The 22,478-nt window shown below is 42.5% G+C and overlaps 1 protein-coding gene across 4 annotated transcripts in view; it reads right to left on the bottom strand.

Moving 5' to 3' along the window:
- Positions 1–22,478, bottom strand: part of elavl4 (ELAV like neuron-specific RNA binding protein 4) — an 84,360-nt gene that overhangs the window by 33,111 nt on the left and 28,771 nt on the right. For all 4 annotated transcript variants that reach the window (XM_063892280.1, XM_063892278.1, XM_063892279.1 and 1 more), the window contains exons 2-3: positions 18,738–18,824; positions 13,527–13,773 (exon numbers count right to left, since the gene is read on the bottom strand). In XM_063892280.1, coding sequence (XP_063748350.1) covers positions 13,527–13,773; positions 18,738–18,824 — 334 coding nt within the window. The remainder of the gene's footprint in view (positions 1–13,526; positions 13,774–18,737; positions 18,825–22,478) is intronic.

The following is a 22,478-nucleotide window of genomic DNA, read 5'->3' as shown; positions in this document are numbered from 1 at the left end:
ATCGTGACACAAAGTACTCATGGTCGTGTCAAATAACGAGATAATAACACTCAAATGTCCTTGAATTATTTTTGCTGAAAATAAGTATCAGAGTACGAACAGAACAACATATTTGTGACTGTCTTTGCAGCGGTGGAAAAAGACAGAGAAAAAACACCACCCCCATTTCCCTCTGAGCTCAAAGTGTCTCAGATAGCAGCCTCGCTTTGAGTGTGAAGCAGGCCTGACATCTCCCAGTGTTTCCCCGACAGATCAAGCCTTTCAACAGGCGTAGGACTTTAAGCGGACGCCTCCAGCCATCAGGGCCTTTCAGTCGGCGAGTTCTCAACAAACAGCCGCTATCCACTGACGCCACACACAAAGAGAATCCCAGTCAGTTTAAGAGGAGCGGCATGCACATATTTACGCTAATGGGAACAGACAGCGGTTAGTCAGAGACAAAGTGAATCACAAAATATGGAGCATGGCTGTTTCACAAAATAAATACATTTGGGCTATGGATATCACAGCGCACAACGGCTCAGCAGCGAGCAGAGGAAGGGCCAGGAGGGAGTTGTAGTCCAAACATCAAACAGCTGATGGTTTTTCCCTTCTTCTTCTTCTCTCCTCTCCTCTGGATTAACTGTGGATTATCAGACGCTCTCTATTGTTAATTAAAAACCTGCCATCCTGGAGAGACTTCTGCTATTTTTAACTAAACCTCCTCTCCTCCCTCTCCTCCTCCTCCCTGACTCTCCGCTGACATCAGGAGTTTTTTTTTTAATATAACTCACAGTCTTCTTTATGGCTTCTTTATCAAATCGTTTACAGACACAAGAGAAAGAGACCATGAGTCAAAATGTATTCATTAAATGGGTTGAATTGAAAAAATGAAGCTACATTTTAGCTTGCCAGGGAACCACTATGGGCATTAAAACATCCTCAGCAGATAAATTAAACATATTTCTGTATAATTCTGTTCAAAATGTCAAACGTTAACGTATAATAGTTGCATGAATTCAATGCACATCCAACAGTTTGATTTCCACATGCAACATCTGAGAGCCTTCTGATTGTAACGTTCCTCTTCGCCATCTCTCCCGCCCTCGCCTTCCACTTTCCTATCACTTTCCTCCCCCCTCTCCCTCATCTTCAACAAGAAATATCAGGTTCGACAAGCGCGGCTACCGGAGGGTGAGCTGACAATGAAAGTGTTCCGGCAAAGAGCACTCATGCGGGGCCATCGAGATGGGCTGGTTGGTGCTTAATGGTACCGAAGCACTCATGGAGGAGTCCAGGCAGCCAAATGGGGCCAAACTGGCAGCCATGGAGGCAAAGGGAAGATTCGTTTGAATTCCTCTTGTTACATGTGTAAGCACACAGCCAGATTTAGTCTCGTATTAAAAGAAGGTGGGCCGCTATCATCTAGACAACGACCTGGGAGCAGTGGCGTGTTCTGGTGCCTCTCCAAGGACAACTCAGTTGTTTCCAGCAGGCAAAATGTCACCTTTCAAAATACCTCTGATCCATTCTTGGACTTGAACTTGTGACCCTCTAGTTTCCAAGGCCCTACAGCGGAGGGGGAAACCTCAAGGTTTCAAGGTTTCAAGGTTTTATTTGTCATATGCACAGCAGATACAGCGTATATGTTGGCAATGAAAATCTTATGTCGCGTGCTCCTCCAACAACTCAACATACATGGTGCAAAAGATAAATAAAATAGTGAAAAAGAGAGAAGAATATTTACAATATCAGTGTAGGTGCCTATATGCTTGTGTGTCTCCTAGTTACTATGCGAGGTTGGGTAGCACACATGTGAGTCGGCATTTGATTACACTCTTGTAACAAACGTAATAATAGTCTTTGATGGAGGTGATATTCAGCAGCTGCTATAGGCAAATGATACGTTATTGGGAGTGTATGTGCGCTCTCTCATTGCATGGGGAGCGGAGACTGGTATTGGCATATCTGCCCGCCCCCACCCTCATTCTTCACTCCTTCTTTGGCGAGGCTGAGGGGCCTCCAGGCTAGTGGGAAGAAGGTGGGAGCGAGACCTGCTGGCTGGCAGCGGTCCCCAGGTGAGCGGGGGAGATGAGGGGAGACATCTGCCCGCAGCATCCGGAAAGCTCCGGGAGGGGATTCCACCGACCATTTTCCGCCTGCTACGGAGCAGCTAACAGCAGGGAGCAACCGGCAGGCTGCCTGGAATCTGCAGGGTGTGGGGGCGGGAGTAGCCGACGCACCACACAGATGTACACACACACGTGCACACGCATCCAAACATGTAATCACTCAATCATAGAGGCGTACACAAACAAACCCAAGAATGTCCTCACAGCAGGACAGGGAGGATAACCTGTTAATGCATCATTGTTTGTGTGTAGGGGCGTGTTGTTGTTCCTCAACCATTTTCGGTCAACGCAGAGAAGATTATGAACCCAGATCGTGATCTAATATTGTCTTTTGATAAGGATGGTTCCTAATGGAGACCCGGGAGTCCTTAAGTGGTAACAGCGGGATCATAGGAAGGGAGCTTCAAGGCTCCCTTTGTTAGCTCCTTGAGCATAGGGTACACTAGACCCTCCTTATCCGGACAAAAGGAGGTAATGGTGTCCCACAATACCTTACAGCTGTAATTTTTTAAAGTGCAGAAAAACAACAGATCATGACCAACAAAAGCGTAGCACTTGTTGTTGTTTCCCACAGCAGACTCACATCATCAGCATCAACTGCTACATACTTATTTCTTTGCCCAGTATAACTGCCGTCAGAATTTTTTGGCACCATGATCGTCTTTTTCCCGATGAGCTTCATCCTTCCTTAACCCCATGACGTTACACACACAGGTTAAAGACAAAAGACCTGATTTTGTATTTGGTGCCAAATCAACCGTAGCCCCTGTCTATTCGCATCCTTAAGCAGTCCTACAGATCAGGGTACTACTATGGGCTGTAACCTACAGTCTGAAGCAGAGGCAGCAGGCGGTGAGGTTGGCTTCAGCTTCACACAACACCTGCCCTGTCCACCTCAATACTCCCCAGCAGGCCCTGCATGTTGCCTGCGTTTGGATCACAGCATCACAGCGCCCCACTCTGTTCCGGCTCAACACACCACGCTTAAGCACAGTTTAGGTGCAGTTTAAAAATAGCTCAGCATCACTTAGCCTAGCATGGTGTCTAACTGGGATGCAATGATAAGGCCAGCTCAGGCTCCAGAAGGAAAAGTATAAGCATTAAGTAAAGGCGCTGTTAAATTTGGATTTTGCTCAAGCTTTTTCTTTTAATCATTGCTGTGAGTTTTATTTTTACACCCCTGGTGTGTAAAGGCTTTTGCTGTTAAAGTAATTTTCTATGTCATCTATCAAAGTACAATATTATGTAAGTGGAGATGAGATTTCCCAATGTGTCACTCCCACGTATATTTGTTTTGCACAGGAATAAACCAGAAAAGACAGTTTCACTTAGAAAAGTCGATATTTTTTCACACGTCAGAGCCGTATTGTAATTAAAAATAACTTGAGAAAGTTGTGCATCTGAGGCTAAACAGAGAAGCTATTAAAAATGCATGATAAATAGCCTCTAATGGGTTCTAGCTAACAGAAAATCAGCCTTGTGCTGATCAATTAGCTTAATGGATACATTAGCTTATATGTTTTAATTGTCAATGAAAAACAAGAACTCAAATGATGCATTGCTTTCCATAATGGCCTTTTAATGAGGTTAGACATTCATTTGCCTTTGATTCGTCAACTGCTTACAGTGCCGCTTGTGCAGATTCAACAGTTGTAACGACTTAAGGAAAAGCTCTGCAGCGATGAGAGTGGAGCTTCTTACTACAAATGATGGAAATGTAATAAAAGCAGAGGTCTTGTAATAGAACGGCCCCAAATGAGACTTCTGTGAAGTAAATACATCTAGAAATCCAGGGTTTGCTAATGATGTTGTATTGTCTGCATTATTGTAGTAAGGATATGAGTTTTACATCTGAAGCTGTCGGGGATTAAAGAAATTATTAGTCGATTAACACGCGTACAATTTGTTGACTAATCATTTTGCTAATTTATGCAACAGATCTGTAAATTTGTTTTTAGCAAAAGAATAATGTAAACGCATTACTTTAAATCTTGTGTTTACGAGAAATCACAAGTTTCCTTGAAATAATAGTCTGGTGTCTGACAGTGCAAACTATAAAGTGATGCACAGAGCTGGGACCAGAGCGGTTGTGGACATTAGGGGGTTATAACGTTGGCCCACTGTCACTGGAAACTCACCTAGAATCTACGTTTTATCGGCCTGTTTTAACAATGTGATCACATGACTCCTTACGATATTATTGCAGATCTGCTCTGAGCTAGCTAGCTATGTCCACAATTATGAAACGGACTAACTCCGTGACTCATCAGTGACTTTTGGACAACTTTTTGATCCACCAACCAACACCAAGCGTTCTGGTCTGAGATGGGTGCATCACTGTTTAGTGTCTCCTGGTTTCCGATGGGTTTTGAGCTTCTTGCAGCATTTTTAATTTGCAGCGTTTCATTCTAGTAAACGCTTCGCATGTGTTCAGTTGGTGAGGATGTTTCTTCATTTGCATGTGTTTGGCACATTTACGTTTTTATATTTGCATCGTTTCTGAAGCTGCAGCGCGTTTTTTTGGTAATGTAAGTAGCGTGTTTGCAGCCGTCCGCTGCCATAAAAAAAGCACTAATCAACCAAATATATCGTAGTTGACTAAGACCAATTAATACAATTAAGACGATGAATTGGTAAACTTAGAGGAGGCAGCTCTAGTGTTTACATATTGCACAAATTCAGGTACCACTGCACTGCTTTATCATATTGTGCCAAGTAATATACCAAACACACTTATCACGTGGGAGTGGGGAGTGAGGAGGAGGGGATTCATTTGGATCCACTTTCACTATTTTGGCATTGCTTTTGTACAATCAGACTGAAATTGTATAGTGAGGTTGGCATGCTTTCAGTGGTAAAATCACTGCTATTTCTAGTAAGTAGCTCTTCGGTGAGTTTGCGGGGCTCTACGAGTGACTAAGCCATTATTTGTTTCCTGAGGAGCAGCAGGTTGCTCAATGTGTGAGATGAGAAAATGAGAATACTTGGAAGCTAGTGTCCTGCCTGCTGGCTTCGTAATTCCACCTTTTCTGTTTCCCCCTCCTGTGCACACAAACAAGTGAAAATCCACACGACATACCTATGCAAAATTACATATAGGTACATAAATAAACAGAATGGAAGTATGCGAAGCTACACAGCAGCACTCAGGCATTAAATCAAGTTTAACATATTCACTGTGAGGCGCACGGCGAGGTACACAATAATAGTAAGGTGCACACAGAAGAGACTCCAGTTGCATATTGCCTGTCATTATTTTCCGCCTTTTTTGTTATATTATGTGACTAAGAGCCCTGTACCGCAGACATGAAAGCATCTTCATCTCCTGCTATCATCAGCCAAGGCTCAAACAACACACTATAGACTCTTTGATGTGGAGTGGTAGGTAGCAAATGAAACGCATAGAAGCCTCTTTTTCACTCTGTGCCTTCCTATTGTTCCTGCTTCTGCTCTCTAACGTGCAGCCGTTAATCATAAAGTTAATTTGCTGACAATACAGTTAATGTTATGTTTTACTGTGTTGGTGCAACTGCCATCGTGTGGAATGATTTGTCAAATTATTCACATCTTTGTCTTGTGATCCTGTGAGAATATATTTCCATAACAACAGAACTGTGTGTAAGACATGCAGTCCAATAAAGAGTAAAAGATCTGCATTAATGTGAAGCAATCTGACAAAATTAAATATGATTTAGCTGGAAAACAATCGGTGTAAAAGCACCTACACCCAGTGGTGGAGTCAGGCTGTCATTCAGGAGTCGTGGGAGAACAGAGGCATCAGACGGAGGGGGAGTTGCAGCTTTCAGGGATCATCAGAGCTATCAGCCGGTGATGCTAACACACCTTGAGAGGACCAGCCTCTTCTCCTCACAAGGAGGCAAATCGGTTCGGTCAGTCTTGAATTTAGCGACATTTTAAGATGCGACTGAGGGACAAAAACATTTCAATTTGTCAAAATAAATGTGTCACACTGACTGCTTCCGTCCTCTGAAGCTCTGCCCCTTGCTGCCGCAGCAACTTTAAGGTAGAGCTATTTTTTGATCAGCCAGCATTTGAAAGGGTGCCCTGTCACCAGCTTCATGTCAGAACACACTTCACTTACCTTAAGGGGGTCAACTCCATAAGAAATGGAGAGTTTGCAAAAAAAGATGAACAGAAAGGGAACAAAAGACTACAGTGCCTCAAAAACCGGCAGTACAGTTCAGGCATACCATGTGGCATGTATTGAGACCGCTTAAATAACGAAATTCATAAACAGAGCCACGTCCCCCGCACATGCATCTACTGTAGATCCGTCTCCCACTCACTCATTCAACACATCTTTCCCTCCTGGGTTGCCAAGGTAGCAGCCACTGTTGCAGTGAGGAGGCTCCCACTCTCAGTTCCCAAGGCCCTGCTTCCACCAACACACACACAAACAGACATACACACAGACACACACTTGCCCACGTAGAAGCTCAGGGACAAACACACGAAAACCGCCCCCTCGTGGTGGCTCCCTGAGCCTCGGGGCCGTTGGACTGCAGCCTGCAGTGTGTGGGCAGGTTGGCTGCCGAGAAGGTGAGCTGACAGACGGAGAAGCCCGGTTGAGTCTCAGATAACCCCGTTACGTCAGGACGGCGGAGAAACATCTGCGGCACCTGCTTGGACTCCCTCTGAGAGTGAGCGGGCCCATAAGCCCTCGGCCGTCCGCCCCCTGATCTGCAGCGCACATGCTGGGGACAGAGGGACTGAGGTTGCAGTGGCAAAGTATTTTTTGGCGGCCATGATAAGAGCTGTTCAAATTCTCCAGATGATGGAGCATCAATACTTCCTTGGTCTACTTTTTTATTTCTATCCATTACCAAAGAACAGATATAACCCCGTACCACAATGCCGTGAAAGTGACGCACCAATCGGCCGCTCAAGGAAACAACAGATCTTCCCCGACAAACGCGTATCATACGGTGCTTCTTAAGCATTTTCCATCTTCGGTCATATCTTGCCAAAGTGCTCATATGTTCTGAACTTTCAAAAAAGGCTAACTATATGCAAGTTTAAGAAGCCTGCATGAAACAACATGATAAGAAGGCCCTAGGAGGAGTATCTAGATGTACTTTTAGTAGTCCATCTGCAGAAAATTGTTTTTTCATTATCAATTACATCCGTCGCTTCATAACTATGTCCTGATGAATTCTTCCTAACATCTTTGCTAAACCCAGTGACGTTTTTCATGGTTAGAAAAACACGCAGGACCTGATTACTTTTTCTAAATGTCAATCCTAGCTTGGCTCTCTCATGCCCAGGTAGGGTTTACTCGTGGTGGAGGGTCAGAGGGCGAGGAACCGGCCCCGAGGCTCAGTCAGCCTCTGGATCTGACGCTGACACAGGGGACAGGCACAACCTCTGTGTTCCCTTTAAAGGGCGCTCAGAGTGGAATGAGAGAGGACAGAGGTGGTCTGAAGAAGGAGAAGTTCAGCTCTCCTGGCGTCCCCTTCTGGGTCCAAAGCAGAGGGAGGAGGAGGAGGGTGGGGGTGCTAAGAGCAGAGAGATAGGACATTCTCTGGGACCTGGGACTCTGAAACTTTAATGTGTCTGTCTGCTTGTGTCTGCACTTCTAAATCTGGCAGCTATCTTAATACCTGGCTTTGGAGATGTCAAATCCTTTTTCCATCTGTTCGCCTGTCAGCTTTGTTCACGCTATCTCCAGCCTTCAGCCCATCTCAGGTTCAGATAAATGTGAGCCATATGTGAGATATAAACACGGCACCAGATTTCCCTGGGCAGGATTGCAGCAAGGATGTAATGGTTTGTCGCCATACAGAAAAAAAAACATTGCGTTTGTGTTGTTTAGGCGTGTTGGAAGGTGTGAATCGGTCTCACAGGAGAACGGGGGAAGTTTTGTTCCCGTCACTCCATAGAGAAGATGTGAGAACTGCTCAGTGTGCATTCTGAAGTACAAAGAGAATCCGCTTTGTTCCTGAACGCGTTGTCGATGTATATTTCAGAGGCAACAAAGAGATGCGGTTAAATGGAGGTGTGCTAAGTTTCTGTTCCCTGTTAGACTGACGGTCTTTGAGCAGGAGATAAACTCCTCTCGGCCGTCCTTACAGATCAGAGTCAGACGTGCTGTTGGAGCTACATGTGGATTTATATTATTCATAAGTTAAACATTTATTTTATTTCAGTTTTTTTTATTGTAAATGTGCCTTTTTAATTTCAGTTAACTACGTCGGTTTTTATGCTTTTATTTTGAAGGCAGCTTTGGGCACCTGCTGATTATGTATATATTGGAGACAGGTGGTGGTGGGATTAGTGCACCAGTATAGGCATATGGTTTAATACCAGGGTGAAAGAAGGAAAGCCAAAGAATGTAAAACCTTTGATCTTCGTTGTTTAGCTTTTGGAATAAAATGCAAAAAATATAAATATTGCCTGGAACTGATTTTTCCATGCGCAGTTTTATTTTGAGTTAATTTTCTGTTTTATTTCTTTACAGTTTTGCTGCTATTATGCGTCCGTGTGAGCACTTGATGTTCCATAACTGAAATTTAAAAAAGTAATGTGAATTTGCTGCTGGAACCACAGTGCGTGCAAAGGAAGGCGATGTTTTTCTGTATATAAATAAGGTGTACCTGTCCTTATGTAAGATTTGGGTTTGCAGCAGGTATTCACATTGCACTGAAGCGGCTGTCTGTCAGAGCGGCTCCAGCTCCTCCACAGCTGACATCACAGTCCATCTATTTTTCATAGCCAACATCTGCTTGGCTTGCTACATTGTCACTATGATTTGCATCAGTTCCCCAGATTCCTTGTATAAAACCAACACATGGAGGGTGACTTGAGTAGTGTGCCAAGGCTCCAGTCAGGAATTTCTGTACAGGGTTTGATGTAGAGATGAGATAATTGCATCTGCATACAAACAGACAAATATAAATAAAAAGTTTGCAGCTGAAAGTCGCCAATGAGAGAAAGAAGCTGCTACTATGAAAAACAGCCGCCGTTAAACATGGTGATTTGTTTACGCGACAATCAAATAATAATATCCTTCTGTAATTATTAGCACGACGTGAGAATCGAAAAAATGGTTTGTCGATGAAAATATGCAATCAATTCTTTCAGCATGAAAAGCAATTTCCTCTCCCCTCGATGTCGTTATGAAAACAAATGCATTCATTTCTCCTGCAGAAAGGCAGCTGATGTAAAAAATCATCCCCGAAAAAAATTACTTACTGACGAGGTTCAGTCCACTTTGTGTGTGTGTGTGTGTGTGTGTGTGTGTGTGTGTGTGTGTGTGTGTGGCATCTATAGAAGTGCTGATTTAGTATTTCCAGGTCTACATGGATTTTTCCAATCTGGCAATAATAGAAAACAGGTTATTTTTTCACTAACGTCTCTGTGAGGAGATGTTGCTCCCCCTGATGCTCAACATGAGCTTTCAAACTGTCAATTTGCTGCTTAAATGTATGTTTTTCTTCCTTTTTTTAAATAAAGAAAGAAAGGAGGAAGAGAATGTTTAAAGTGGAACCATCTTTTGTGCAAAGCGACTGAAAGCCGTCATGCACTTGACACAGGTATACAGGAGCCCGAATGTAAAAGATACTACAGTATACAAACAAAAAAAGAAGAAGCAGCATTTCAGATATCTTCTCTGGAATAGGAATCACATGTGGAGGCTGAGTGTGTGTGGGCTGCAGCTAGGTGCGTGTTAGCTAGCCCTAAATAAAAGATTAGCCTGCATGTCCCGGCCCTGTTATGAGAGCACCAGGCATGGAGGATGGAGGGGGGTGGGGGGTTGTGCAAGCACGCAGAAAGGGAGGCGAGCAGTGTGTGTGGAGCAAGACACACACCCAGAGGTGGCTTCTTAACAGCTGAAGTCAGTCAGGGTGACAGACGGAGCTGGAGTGTCTACGCCGGCTCGCACCTACCCCAGCCTCACGCCACCCGGTTCATTCAGGCTGACAGCAGAGCAGGTCCACAAGACGCTGAGGACCTGTCCGTCAGTCTGTCTGCCTCTCATGTGTTCACACCACATCAGAAAACACTCACAGGTCTGGCAAGCTGCGAACACTGATACTGTGCGATGAGCAGAAATACTGCAGACTGACTGAGTTTAAAATAGTAATACTATCACAAAAAGAACCATACAATGTGAGATGGATGCTGGAATTAGTGAACGGCGGGACGAAATACTTCAAAACTTGGCCTGATCAAATATTGAAACTCTTATCCGTGTATCTATATTTAAGGTTTGCAGAAAGTTAATTTATTTAACATTTTAAACTTTGTCTTATACTCCAAGTCTCTTACTCTTCACACTGCATAATAGAATATGGATGCCTTAATATTTTCATCCATATTAATAACGTCTCGCTGCAGACTAAACTCACTATCCTCCAGACATTCTGAGGATTCAAGCATCGCAAAAAAAACAAAACTCTTTCATCCCTCGATCTCGCCTCAGATAGAAACGTGTGATTATCAAAGTAAAAGTTTATCTTTATGACATCAGAATATTTATGAAAGACATTAAAGCTGCAACATGTCATTCTTTTTCAATCAACTATTGACATTTCAAGCCAACTATTTAAAAATCAATAAATTGGTTTGAGTAAAAATATCTGATTCTAGCTTCTTAAATGGGAATCTTTTTTAGTTGCTTTATTCTAAATCTTATAGCAGGGGTGTCCAAATGTTATACTGAAAAATGTAGGTGAGGTATATTGACTCATAAGTTAATTTGTAGTTAGCAAAATCAATCAAGTGTAGGTAAATTATGCTTTATATTTGAGTATGCTTTAAGAAACAAACAGCCTACATCACAGCTCTCCATAGGGTGTCATTTATTGAGTTATAAAAAGGGTCTGAAGTCCATTCTTTCAAACAGAAGCCTCAGATTATTTATAATAAGGACAAATAGGAAGGATGTATTTCAAGCTTGATATGCAAATGAGATATTGGACTTCTTTTGTCAAAAATTGGAAATGTTTTCAACTTGAATCGCCTGAATTTATTAGAAAAGTTGAGCTCATTTACACATGAGTACTCCTGCGTAATATCTGTTTATATGTATTTAAGAAGTACAATATAAGCAAAGCCAAGGGCTGATCCATAGGACCGGGGGCCGCAGTTGGACATAGTTCGGACACCCTGTCTTATAGCTATGACATCTAATCTACATATCATTCATTTAAATTAACAGACTTCATCTTAGACTTTGGAAAACACTAATTGAATTTACTTTTACTAATTGATCATTTTTTGGGGCAACAAGTGTAGAAAGGGGGAGACAGAGGTGACGGCAAGCAGTAAATGGTACGAAATGCTGGACATTTTATCGACCTAAAAACCAAATTTAAGAAACAAGTAAACTGATGAATCTACATGATACTAATGGATGGTTGCCGACTTGTATAAAAGCCAAAGAAAAAAGGTGTTCTCTTTACCTGCCATGCATCTCCTAACCCCTCCCACTTGCGAGCCTGGCTGTTAATGATTGGGATGACTGTTAGAGAGTATAAAGCCTCTTGGCGTTCCCCCGCCAGAAGAGGGGATCTGTGCTTTGTTAGCCTAAAAGTTTGCACGGGAAAATTGCACCCATGGGAGAGCGAAACAGGCATGCACCACGGGGGAGACGGAGGTAGGGTAGGATTTATTTTTAACTTATTTTTTTTGTTGCGTTGATGCTAAGTCATCAGAGAGACCTTGTAGCGCAGAGCAGAGAAGAACCCTAAATGGTTTCAGAAGTGAGTGAACAAACATTTCTCTTGCTTTCTGCATTTTAGGGGCCCGAGCAGCACGTTTTTTAAACTCCCTCCAAATATCTGCTGCTCGGCAAATCGCACTTGAGGGGGAAGGGGGGGGGAGAACCTGGTGATGATGATAGCGTGTGGTATCCAAGTGTTATTTTTGTACACAGCGTCCTCCATTATCCCGGTGTATCAGACTCTCAGGCTCCATTTTGTGGCCCATTACGGAGGAAGAGGAAGATGGTCCTAGAGAGGAGCGCTGTGGAGCATGCTTCAGAGAACAGGAGGCCGGGCAAGTGGCCATTTCTGCTTTAAAATCATCCTCTCTATTGGCCTTTTGGATGTACTTAATCTATTACAGGAATTTGGTGATGATGTTTTCGTATTTATCCGTGTGTGTGTGTGTGTGTTTGTGTGTGTGTGTGTGTGTTATGCTCCTCGCCTTGCCTGCAATCGGAGAATGGCTCGGTGATCCACGCTGCCTGCCAGCCTGGTGCTCTTTAATGAGATTATCAGGAGAAGAGTGTCAGTAAGTAGGATCTAAAATGAAAGCCATTATGGAGCATTATCACAGAGCCGCACCCCCCCCCCCCCCCCCCCCCCATCCATCCCTCCCTCCCCCCCTCCCTCCCCGCGATCCATCTGCTGTATGGCCGCCCACACACAGCCACTACGCCCAGATTACAGCCATGATTAGCGCCGCGAAGTGCTGCTTAATTTAAAACACCTCTGGAGAACATGTGGCGCTTTGCTGACTCACAGCGCTTGAACACACACGCTGAAGACATGGATTACTTCCAGTAGAAGACAATACATGGGCTGTGGGGTTTGTGTACACGTGTGTGGGAAGTTTTCATATCATATATACGTGTGTCTTCATTCAATATAACACACAGCTACGTGTTGTATCTACTCCCACCTTTAGATCTTTAAGAGGCTTGTCAAAAGTCTGTTTCATCACGTCCTTATCTTTACCGTTATTTTATTATGAATGCAAAATATGATAATCAAGATTGTGACGGCTGAATGAAACCCTAGTTTCAAACAAAGGCGCTTAAAAATGTTGTGTTTCAGAAAGAGTGTGAATACAGCCAAGACAAGACAAAATAAAAACACTTTTTTTACATTAATGCATAGAGTATACAAATTCCCTCTGAAGGGAATTTGAGCCTTTGCAGACCATTTACATGCATGAAAACCTATACCTATAACACACTACAGGAAAGGGATAACACCCAAAATGCATTAAAGGACCCCTGGAATACCAACTATTCTACAATATATAGTATATTTGTTCAAAAGCAGGATGTTGTAGTGATTGGAAGACCTTAATGTGGCAGATCAGTCCAGGTAAAACAGTAGTATAGAAAATCAGATCCACTTCCTCTTTCCTTAGGAGGAATTAACTTTTGTGGAAAGCATATTCACATTTGTACTACTACTACTTGTGAGCGTCGCATATTGTAGGTGAAATCCTTTTGACTTCTTGATTTACATTTTTTTTTACTTCAGTGAAAGACGTAATTCTGTATAGTCTAAAAAAAAAATCCTTTTAAGGGTCTTCTACCTTTTCAAAACGTATTGGAAACACCTGCTCTGATGTGAAACCTAAGCGGATTATCTCCTTTAGTGCATGAGGAGTTGATATTTAGAAGCATGCAGCAGTATCCCAGTCTCCGCTCTGTACCTGTGATCTTGTCGCGGACCAGCTTGCAGGACTCGATCTCCCCGATGCTGCCGAACAGGCTGCGGAACTCCTCTTGGGTCATGTTCTGGGGCAGGTAGTTGACAATGAGGTTGGTCTTGCTGTCGTCGTTTGATTGGCCGGTCTGCATGGGCGAGGGGCAGCCGCGGCTGTTGGTGGAGGGCCCGTTGGACGTGTTGCCCCCTCCGCTGGGGCCGTTTGTCACTGGAGCCTCCATGTTACTGATGATCTGCGGCAGGGCGAGGAGGAGGAGGAGAGACCACAAAGTGCAGGGAGGAAGAAGGAAGAAAGAGCGTTCATTAGCAAAGGCACATTTGGAAAACTGAATATGTAGCACGGCATGCAGGACTCTGACAAAGTGGTTATTTTTCTAAAAAGGAGGATTTCTGTTGCATTAAGTCAAATCAACAGTTAGAGAACGCGGGAAAGGGCTTTTAAAGGTCTAGTCCCAGACATTGTAAAGGTTTCAACTTTTCATACAGTGCATTCATGTTTTTGAATTGCCCAAAATGTTATATTAACAGAGGTTCAAATTTAAAAGCGTATATTTTTACAATGTTTCTCTCAGTTTGGAATACACATCTGTACTTTTACTTAAACTACTAAAGTAAAAGTACTTCATTGTCAAAGTACTCTCAAGTAAAAGTTGTGCACTCAAAATCATACTAAAGTAAAAGTACAAAAGCATGAAAATATACTTAAAGTACCAAAAGTAAAAGTACTTTTCATGCTGGTTGCTCATTTCAGATTTATGTATATTGAATTACTGGATTATGATTATTAATATGCATTTGTAGATTAATATTATGCTGTATCGTAAGTGACATACATTTGTCAACATTTTAAGATATTTCTGTTATTGCAGTTACAAGTTAGTGAGAAATACTGCTTCATAACAATATTGGATTTACAGGATTTTGCATTAGTGACAAAGTACTCCATTTAAATTGCTCAAAAGTTGTATTTGGGAATGACGATGTTTTCAGACTTAATTTTGGAGTAATAGTTCTCTCACCACATGATCAAATTTGTGAAAATCAGGTTGCATTTTTTATCATCAATATCTACTATACACACATCTAAACTCCAACATGGAATCACACCAAACATAAACACACAGAGAACATACCGCCTGTCTAAACATTGATACAAATGACAAACCCTACACAGAGAGGATAAACACTTAAATATTCATGAAGATAGGAAGAGGCATCTCTAAATGTTCCCCTGAAAGCTGCTGAGGATTGTGGGGGGGGGGGGCAACAACAGGGGCAGCCCTGCAGCGAGTCACTCTGACTGCTGATGCTGCTGCCACCGCTGTGACAGAGACACGTGTGCACTTTCTTATCAGGGTTTGCAGAGCATCTCAGGATCATAGTGTTGAAACACGAACTGTGAGCTTGGTGTGAGAAAACAGCAAAGAAAAGTGAGGAGTGAGAGTGAAAAGTCGGGGGAGGGAGGGAGGTTGCACTTTCCAGCAGAGCACTCCGATACATATTTAATGCAAGCTTATTCTGAGCTAACCTTACTCTTGAACAAAAGCAACGTGTGAGGGAGAATTATTCATACATTTGCATAAAAAAAATTGGTTTGATCAAATTAATGGCTTTTTTTGCATATGTGCTTGTGTGTGTGTGTGTGTGTGGGGGGGGGGGGGTGGGGAGTGTATGTGTATCACAAGTAGAAAAAAATGGCTTAATATAATCCCTTAATATCGGGAAGATAGAACAGAAAAAGGAGCTGGATGCAGAGTTACTACGGTAGAGAGAGGGTCATCTCTTGCGTTGAGCAGCACCTCTTTTCACCCTCTGTCTGAAACCAGAGCCCAGTCTGCTTTGATTGGTTAGCTGGCCGGCTCTGTTGTGATTTATAGAGGTGTCCCGCCCCTTAGCCTATCATGTGCAAAGTGTTGGAGCGCTAGCCAATAGAAAGGCCAGTGTTACAAGGTGATGTTACTATGCGCCAGACGTAAACAAAGAAATCCAATTAGGCCTTTCAGGTAAGGGATTTTAGCCTTTGCAGACCATTTACATGCACACAAACAGACTACAGGAGAGGGAAAAGCCACAAAAGCAAAAATAGGGCCTCCCTTATTTTGTTTATCATCTTTATTTATCTTTCTTATTCTGTCCTACAGTGTCCCCTTTTCACTGACAATATATTCTCTATATGTAATGTATGTCAATGCCATGAAAGAGCCCTGTCCATTCCAACACGTTTCCATCAGAACGAGCCCTGTGACCATCCGTGCTGAAACCCAAATACAGATTCAAGCAATAATGAATCTAATTCAATGAAAATTTAAAGTCAGAACTAAAATCCCTCCCTTTCCCCCCGTTGAACCGCTCAGCGCTCGGTCTATATTTAACCGTTCTGAAGAACACGCACACAGAGCTGCGCTTGGAAGCAGGGCTGGTTTTAGCAATGGAGAAACAGCACACATATTTTTGCTCTATTTCTGGATTATCAAAAGGCTGGATCTAATAATATATCTCAAAGCGTAATTTTAAAAAATTGTCCAGAAATAGTTTTCGAAACCATTTTAGACATTTACAGTGCATGTACTTCTTGGCTTTAATCACTTTACTTTGATCTGTTCTGCGTGTAGTAGTGAGCAGGGATGATGATAAATCAATAGCAGGCGTGCAAATAACTCTTTAACTACCAAACAAATCCAATATGAATATTCTTAATATCAATGTTTAATAAAACAAGAATAACCAACTACAGAAAGAAGACTAAGAAAAGTAAACAGTGTATTTAATTGTAATGAAAATATCAACATCTCTCAGAAAGCCTGTAGTCTTTATCACTTAAGACTGTTTATATTTCTAACACTGAATACCTGTACCGTCAGCAATGTTATTTCAATTGCATAAAAGGGTTCAAAGCATCCACATTCTGGTTCCAGGAAGACCTTTAAAAAGAGGCTATATTTCTCTACTGTTCATCTCTCCCTCCATCTAAGTGTTAGGAGTCGCTGCAAAAATGTCAGTCTTTAGTCTGCTTCCATCCTTTCAACACACACACACACACACACACACACACACACACACACACACACACACACACACACACACACACACACACACACGCACACACACAAACATGCTTGCATATGCGCAGAGAGAACAATGGGTCCAAGCCCACAGCAGAAAACAAACAGACAGGGAGATGTCTAAAAGCTCTCAAGATGAGAGCTGCATGCAAATTGTTCTTTTGACAGTATCCCTTCCTCCTCACTCACCACTCCACCACAACAGAGACACACAGACAGGGTGAGGAAGACAGACACAGAGAGGGAGAGAATAGTATCTAGCCATAACAGAGTTGATTGGAGAGGGCCTTATTAAATCTGTTTACATTCCCCGCTGGGTTCCATTCTGTCAGAGAGACTTTCAACTCCATGGGACGTTTTCTGAGGAGTTTTTCCACCAAAATGGCTGCTTCTAATTAACAGGGACCTGCAGAGTCCCTGTGGCCAATTATATCCCTCTCCCTGTCCCTGCCCAACAGCATTTGTGCCGCTCAGCAGTCCACTTCATGTCGGTTGTGAACACCACGACCGCCGCTGCCGACCACCCCTGCTGTGCAGCCTAGTGCTGTGGACAGAACTGCGTGTCCTGCTGACTGAGAACAACACACAGCCCCTTGCTCCACATCTCCAGACTCGAGATGCAGCTCTGTGTTCGCACAGGTTGTTATTCCACACATGTAGGAGAAACAGAGCCAGCACCGAGGGATCTAGATACAAGGAGTACACGTGTAGGGCGGTGTGCATCATACTAATGTGAGGAGAGTGTGTGTGAGGGGGAATTTAAAATGAATGTTTATGATTGTAAAGTCGAAAGATACCTGAGGTTCATAACACTGACGCGAGCATCTTAAGAATGACAAATCGATTGGCTTGACTGGGCGGAAAATGGAATATGATCAAAAAAAATTTATATTAAATCATATACTTTGTGACAAGTTGTATGTCTTAATTGGAAATAAAGGAAAACACATACTGACTAAAACGTACCAGAAGTATATTGTTATAGACAGAAATATTATCAGGGTTTTGTCTAAAGCGGGTAACGGCGCTGAACCCTCTTACTTCCGGCGTGCGCCCTCATACCAAAATGCAGATTTTCCATAAATGTTAAAGTGACGCCAGAAAACAATATTTCTGTTCATCAAAAACTGTATGATTATTCCAAAAATCGTATCAAATGGAATGACAGACAGCTTTGTTGCGTTGTTGTTTACGTCCCCTGATTATGTTTTGTGATCCTGTATTCTCACAAACACTGTATTGATTTGTTTATCATTAGTTCACATGCAAAGACTAATGGCAGTTTAGATTACACAAAAAAAGTGAGGTTAAGAGGACTGCAAACATTACAAATGTAGATGTTTTTAGGAATATTTATTGACTTGCGTATGCTATATCCTCTATGGAGATACAGTATGAAATGATCTTGATCACATAGAATATGTTGGCTCAGCCCTAACTTAAATAATGCTAAAGCCATAGTTACAAGGTACTTACGATTAGCAGCCAATACATTTTGCATTAATATCTTATTCATATCTTTTATTTTTATTTACAAACACATTTTTAATTTTATTTGAACTCCTTTTGTTAGAATGTCTTCCCTTTTTTCTCTTTCTTTTGTTATCAAATGAACCAAATTTTACAAATAAATACAATTTAATTTGTGATAAATTAAGTAATCTGATTCTGAAAGTTATTTCAGATTTTTTTTATAGGCTCTAGAGAGCTTAATGCAGGAGAAAAGTCCCGAAACGGTCAAATCAAAGAAAGCTATTTCAGTGATCTTCTGCAAGGAAGTAAAGGTTGATCAGAAATGCCCACAGGTTCAGCTTTGCATGTGTTAATGAAAAGTTAAAAGCAGGCTAAACGCTAAAGCATCAATATGTACCCATGAATTGAAACATAAGTATTTTTTTATTAGCTCCCGGTGTGCACACTGGATGAAAACGTCAGCAGCTTCACCCTCATATCTGCAGAGCTCCTCCCTTACAACCCTCCCTCCATCAATCTCTGCTGCGGCTGGTACCGTCTCCGTCAGCAGCATCCCCGAGCACAGCGTACTTATGTAAACACAGGACAATATCAGATCATATTACTTCATGGGTGTGTGGATTGGCTGGGCCGTCCATTTGGCAGCGCAGTCGTCTCCTTACCATCTTTGGCTGCGTCAGCAATCCCTTCTCTGCCCAGCCCTGGAGCTGCGGGAGCTCTGCCTGACGCCACTGTGTCTCTGTCGACCCCTACGGAGCGGAGCACAGGGGGGGGGGGGGGGTGCCACCGTCAGCATCAGACACTCACTTTACAAGGTTAGGGGTGCAGTGGGATTTGGGGAGCAATGGGAGAGGAGGGGGTTGGGGTGATGGGAAAAAACAGCGACTCACTGGAGGATTACAGATAAACCAGTCAGAATGATACAGACTCAGGGTTCGTTTTTTGGGGTCTTTTTTACAATCTATTAACTACTACTTCTTTCTGCTACCTTAAACATTTACATATTAGCTTATTTGTTCTTATATTATCTTCATATATTCTTACCCTATTCAATGTTACCCTACTCATCTTATTTTTGGCATTGCTTGTTTTTGCTTTTACATTCTAAATTTCCCCGCTGTTGGATAAATAATGGATTTCTGATTATGATTGAAATAAGTGATATACCTTTAAAGGGAGACCTTATTAAAATGATCATGGCTGCACAATTAACTGAAATTGTATCGATACAATTCAATATTGAATAGTAACCAAGTAGCAAAAACATGTGAAAATATCATTCTTAAGAGTAGCCTCACCACGATACAAAATAAAGAAATATAGAAAACATATTGTTTGGTATAAATCCTCTTAAAAAAAATAACACCTTTATTTTTAGATGATAATGTACTGTTAGTATTCCGTCTAATATCTCAAATTACAATGCAATATAATCCTAATCAGTTCCAGATTGTGCACCTTAGTCTTCATGCCGATAATGAAATAGCTAAAATAGAAAAAGGGGGTAAAATTTCCTCAGTCTGCTTTATTAATTTCCTTGGCTTTAATATTATTGCATGTGTGCTGAAGCTGGTATATTGTTGTGGCATCTGCGATGACCTTGGTGCAGTTTATAATGAGGGTTTCCCTGTTGCTCTCTGTGGGTAAACAAGCCTGTGGTTGAAGAGACAGCGATGCCACAAATGAGCAGGAAGCCTGTTCGCCGGCTCTCAGTGCGGGGGGGCTTAAACGCCTGCAGCTATATACGGAGGCTACAAGCAGCCAATTTAGCAGGAGAGGAGAAAGAGAGGAGGGATGACCTCTGCCTTCATTTACTCCTTCAGAGAGATGAAGAGAGGGAGTGAGGGATCAGATGGGAGGGGGAAGTAAAGGCAAGGGCTGAGTAATGGGGAAGACACTTCCAATACTTCAAAGAAAGAGGGAGACAGAGGTGGGGGCGGAGAGAGTCTGTACATGTTCTGTTGTCAATGTGTCTTGTAAACTTGAGCAGGAATGCATAATGGAGGTCTAAATGAGAGTGAACTGTCAGCTTGAAAGGGAGAAAGAAGATTCAGAGGGGCATGGGGGTCAGGGAAGAAAAGAGGACAGGGTATATTATCTCTACAAACTGACAGGTGATGGGGAAGATTGGGATATTTTGGGAGTGATCACCTAGAAATATCGAGTTCAGCCACCATTCGAGTGTTGTGACGGCAGAGAGGGTTACAGTTGATTAATGGTTTCTACTTGCTTATTCTGACTGGGACAAATTGCGTGGAAGCATTAGGACTTTTAATGTATCAAGGTTTTAGCTGTGTGAGGTCAACCTTATGCATTTGTGCCAAAGCTAGTCGGGTGTGTCTTTAATTTTTGAAATAGAGCAGACAGTGCCAGGGATAGTTACCCCTCTGGAGCTAATATAAATTCCCCGCCGGGAAATGTTGACTGTAACGGGTCCTCGGTGCTCATCCCTGTGCTAATATAGCAAGCACTAAGTAGGTCCTGTTAGCAGTGGCTGTATTATTGCTTTTTGGTGCTTTTATTTTGGAAAACAAGCCTCATCATGAACTCTGTGTGAGGATTAAGATACTTTCAGGGGCTTTTATTTTGAAAAACAAGCCTCATCATGAACTCTGTGTGAGGATTAAGATACTTCCTGGTCTTTTAATTTGAAAAACAAGACAAATCCTGAGCTTCCTGTAAAAATGTTTATACTTTCTGGGCTTTTATTTTGAAAAACTAGCCTATTTCTAAGAATTATTTTCGGATTCACATACATTCCGGGGCTTTTATATTGAAAAACAAGCCTTATCCTGAGCTTTTTGTTAGGATTTTGATACAGTTGATTCAGGGGAGCGAAATGTTTTAATGAAGATGAAAGAGGAGAACACATTGTATTGCTGGATGTAAAGTTTGAAAGCTTCCCTGAAAAAAGGAAACGTTAGGCAGAGGTTTACACATCAAAAACATTTCTCCAGCCATTCTGTAAAGCCGTCGTTTCATGTGGCGGTGGAAAGGGATGGTGTGCCGCAGCAAGCAGACAGCGCGGTGCAATCGTACCATGTACAAATGTGGTGATAAAAATGTTAGAAGCAGCAAGCAGATGCATATGAGTCTCCATTTCAACAGCCAACATACAGAGCAAGAGAGCATAATGTCGGAGAAGAGGAATATTACATTTCTCAGAAGTGCGTTAAAGTCTCTGCGCTCAATGCTCAACCATTCGTAAAACAAACAGTCGCAGGCGTAACACACACACACACACACACACACACACACACACACACACACACACACACACACACACACACACACACACACACACACACACACACACACACACACACACACACACACACACACACACACACACAATTTCATCTTTCTTCATATCGCTGTCTTTGGGTTTATCACTTGAACACACGAACACACACACACACACACACACACACACACACACACACACACACACACACACACACACACACACACACACACACACACACACACACACACACACACACACACACACACACACACACACACACACACACACACACTCTCGCGTGTCCTGATAAAATCTCGAATAACACTGAAATAAGGGCGCAATGCAATTACATTCACCAACCATTGAGATGAAAAACCGCTCATGGATACTTTTTCAATTATTCAGGGAATACATTTCAGTCGGTGCTCAGATGCTGGGAAAACGTATTATATAATCAATACACTCTATAACGCCATTAATATTTGATGCCACAAAAGTGCTTCCTGTCTCCTTGGGCTCCCGGCCAATGGCGTCTGGGTACTTCAGTCAAATAGGACGAGCCTTATCCGCCTACAGCGCGGAAGGGTAGTCAACATTTGTTTTCCTCTAACAGTCAAAAACACCAAAGGCAGATTTCTGTTAGACTTACTGTAAAAACTCAAAGCTTTCTTTCACACACTTTCCACAAAGACAACTCCTGTCTCCGTCACTTTTAGGTAGAAGCTACAATTGAAGGAGTTTTGTCAAACCTTCGTCAGTCTGGCCTGGCGCCCGCTTCCCTCCGCCTTTTCTCTCTCAGAGCTTAGACAATCAATTTACCCTGACTTGGCCAGGATGGATGGAGGCTGTAGAGACTGCAGAGTAGACAGTATGCTGCAGCATCTCTCCGCTGATAGACACTCTGCCCGGCAGCTACAAAATGGAGCCAGCATGCAACCATCTGACTCGTTAGACCTCGTCCTCACCATCTTGCTTCGGATATTATTAGCGATTACCTTATGCATCATGTCTTTCAATTTAATTATTTGCTTTGTTTAAACGCTGGTCATACACTTAGGGCGTGGCGATGGAGAAAACCCAATATCACAATCCTCTATTTGACTTCAATATTGTAAGAGATATTTAAGCATCAGTGATCTCCAGACTGATTGGAATA

The sequence above is a fragment of the Eleginops maclovinus genome, chromosome 9 (assembly GCF_036324505.1).
Source record: "Eleginops maclovinus isolate JMC-PN-2008 ecotype Puerto Natales chromosome 9, JC_Emac_rtc_rv5, whole genome shotgun sequence".
NCBI lineage: Eukaryota > Metazoa > Chordata > Actinopteri > Perciformes > Eleginopidae > Eleginops > Eleginops maclovinus.
Note: the sequence above shows the minus strand (reverse complement) of the source record. Positions and strands in the feature narration are given on the sequence as shown.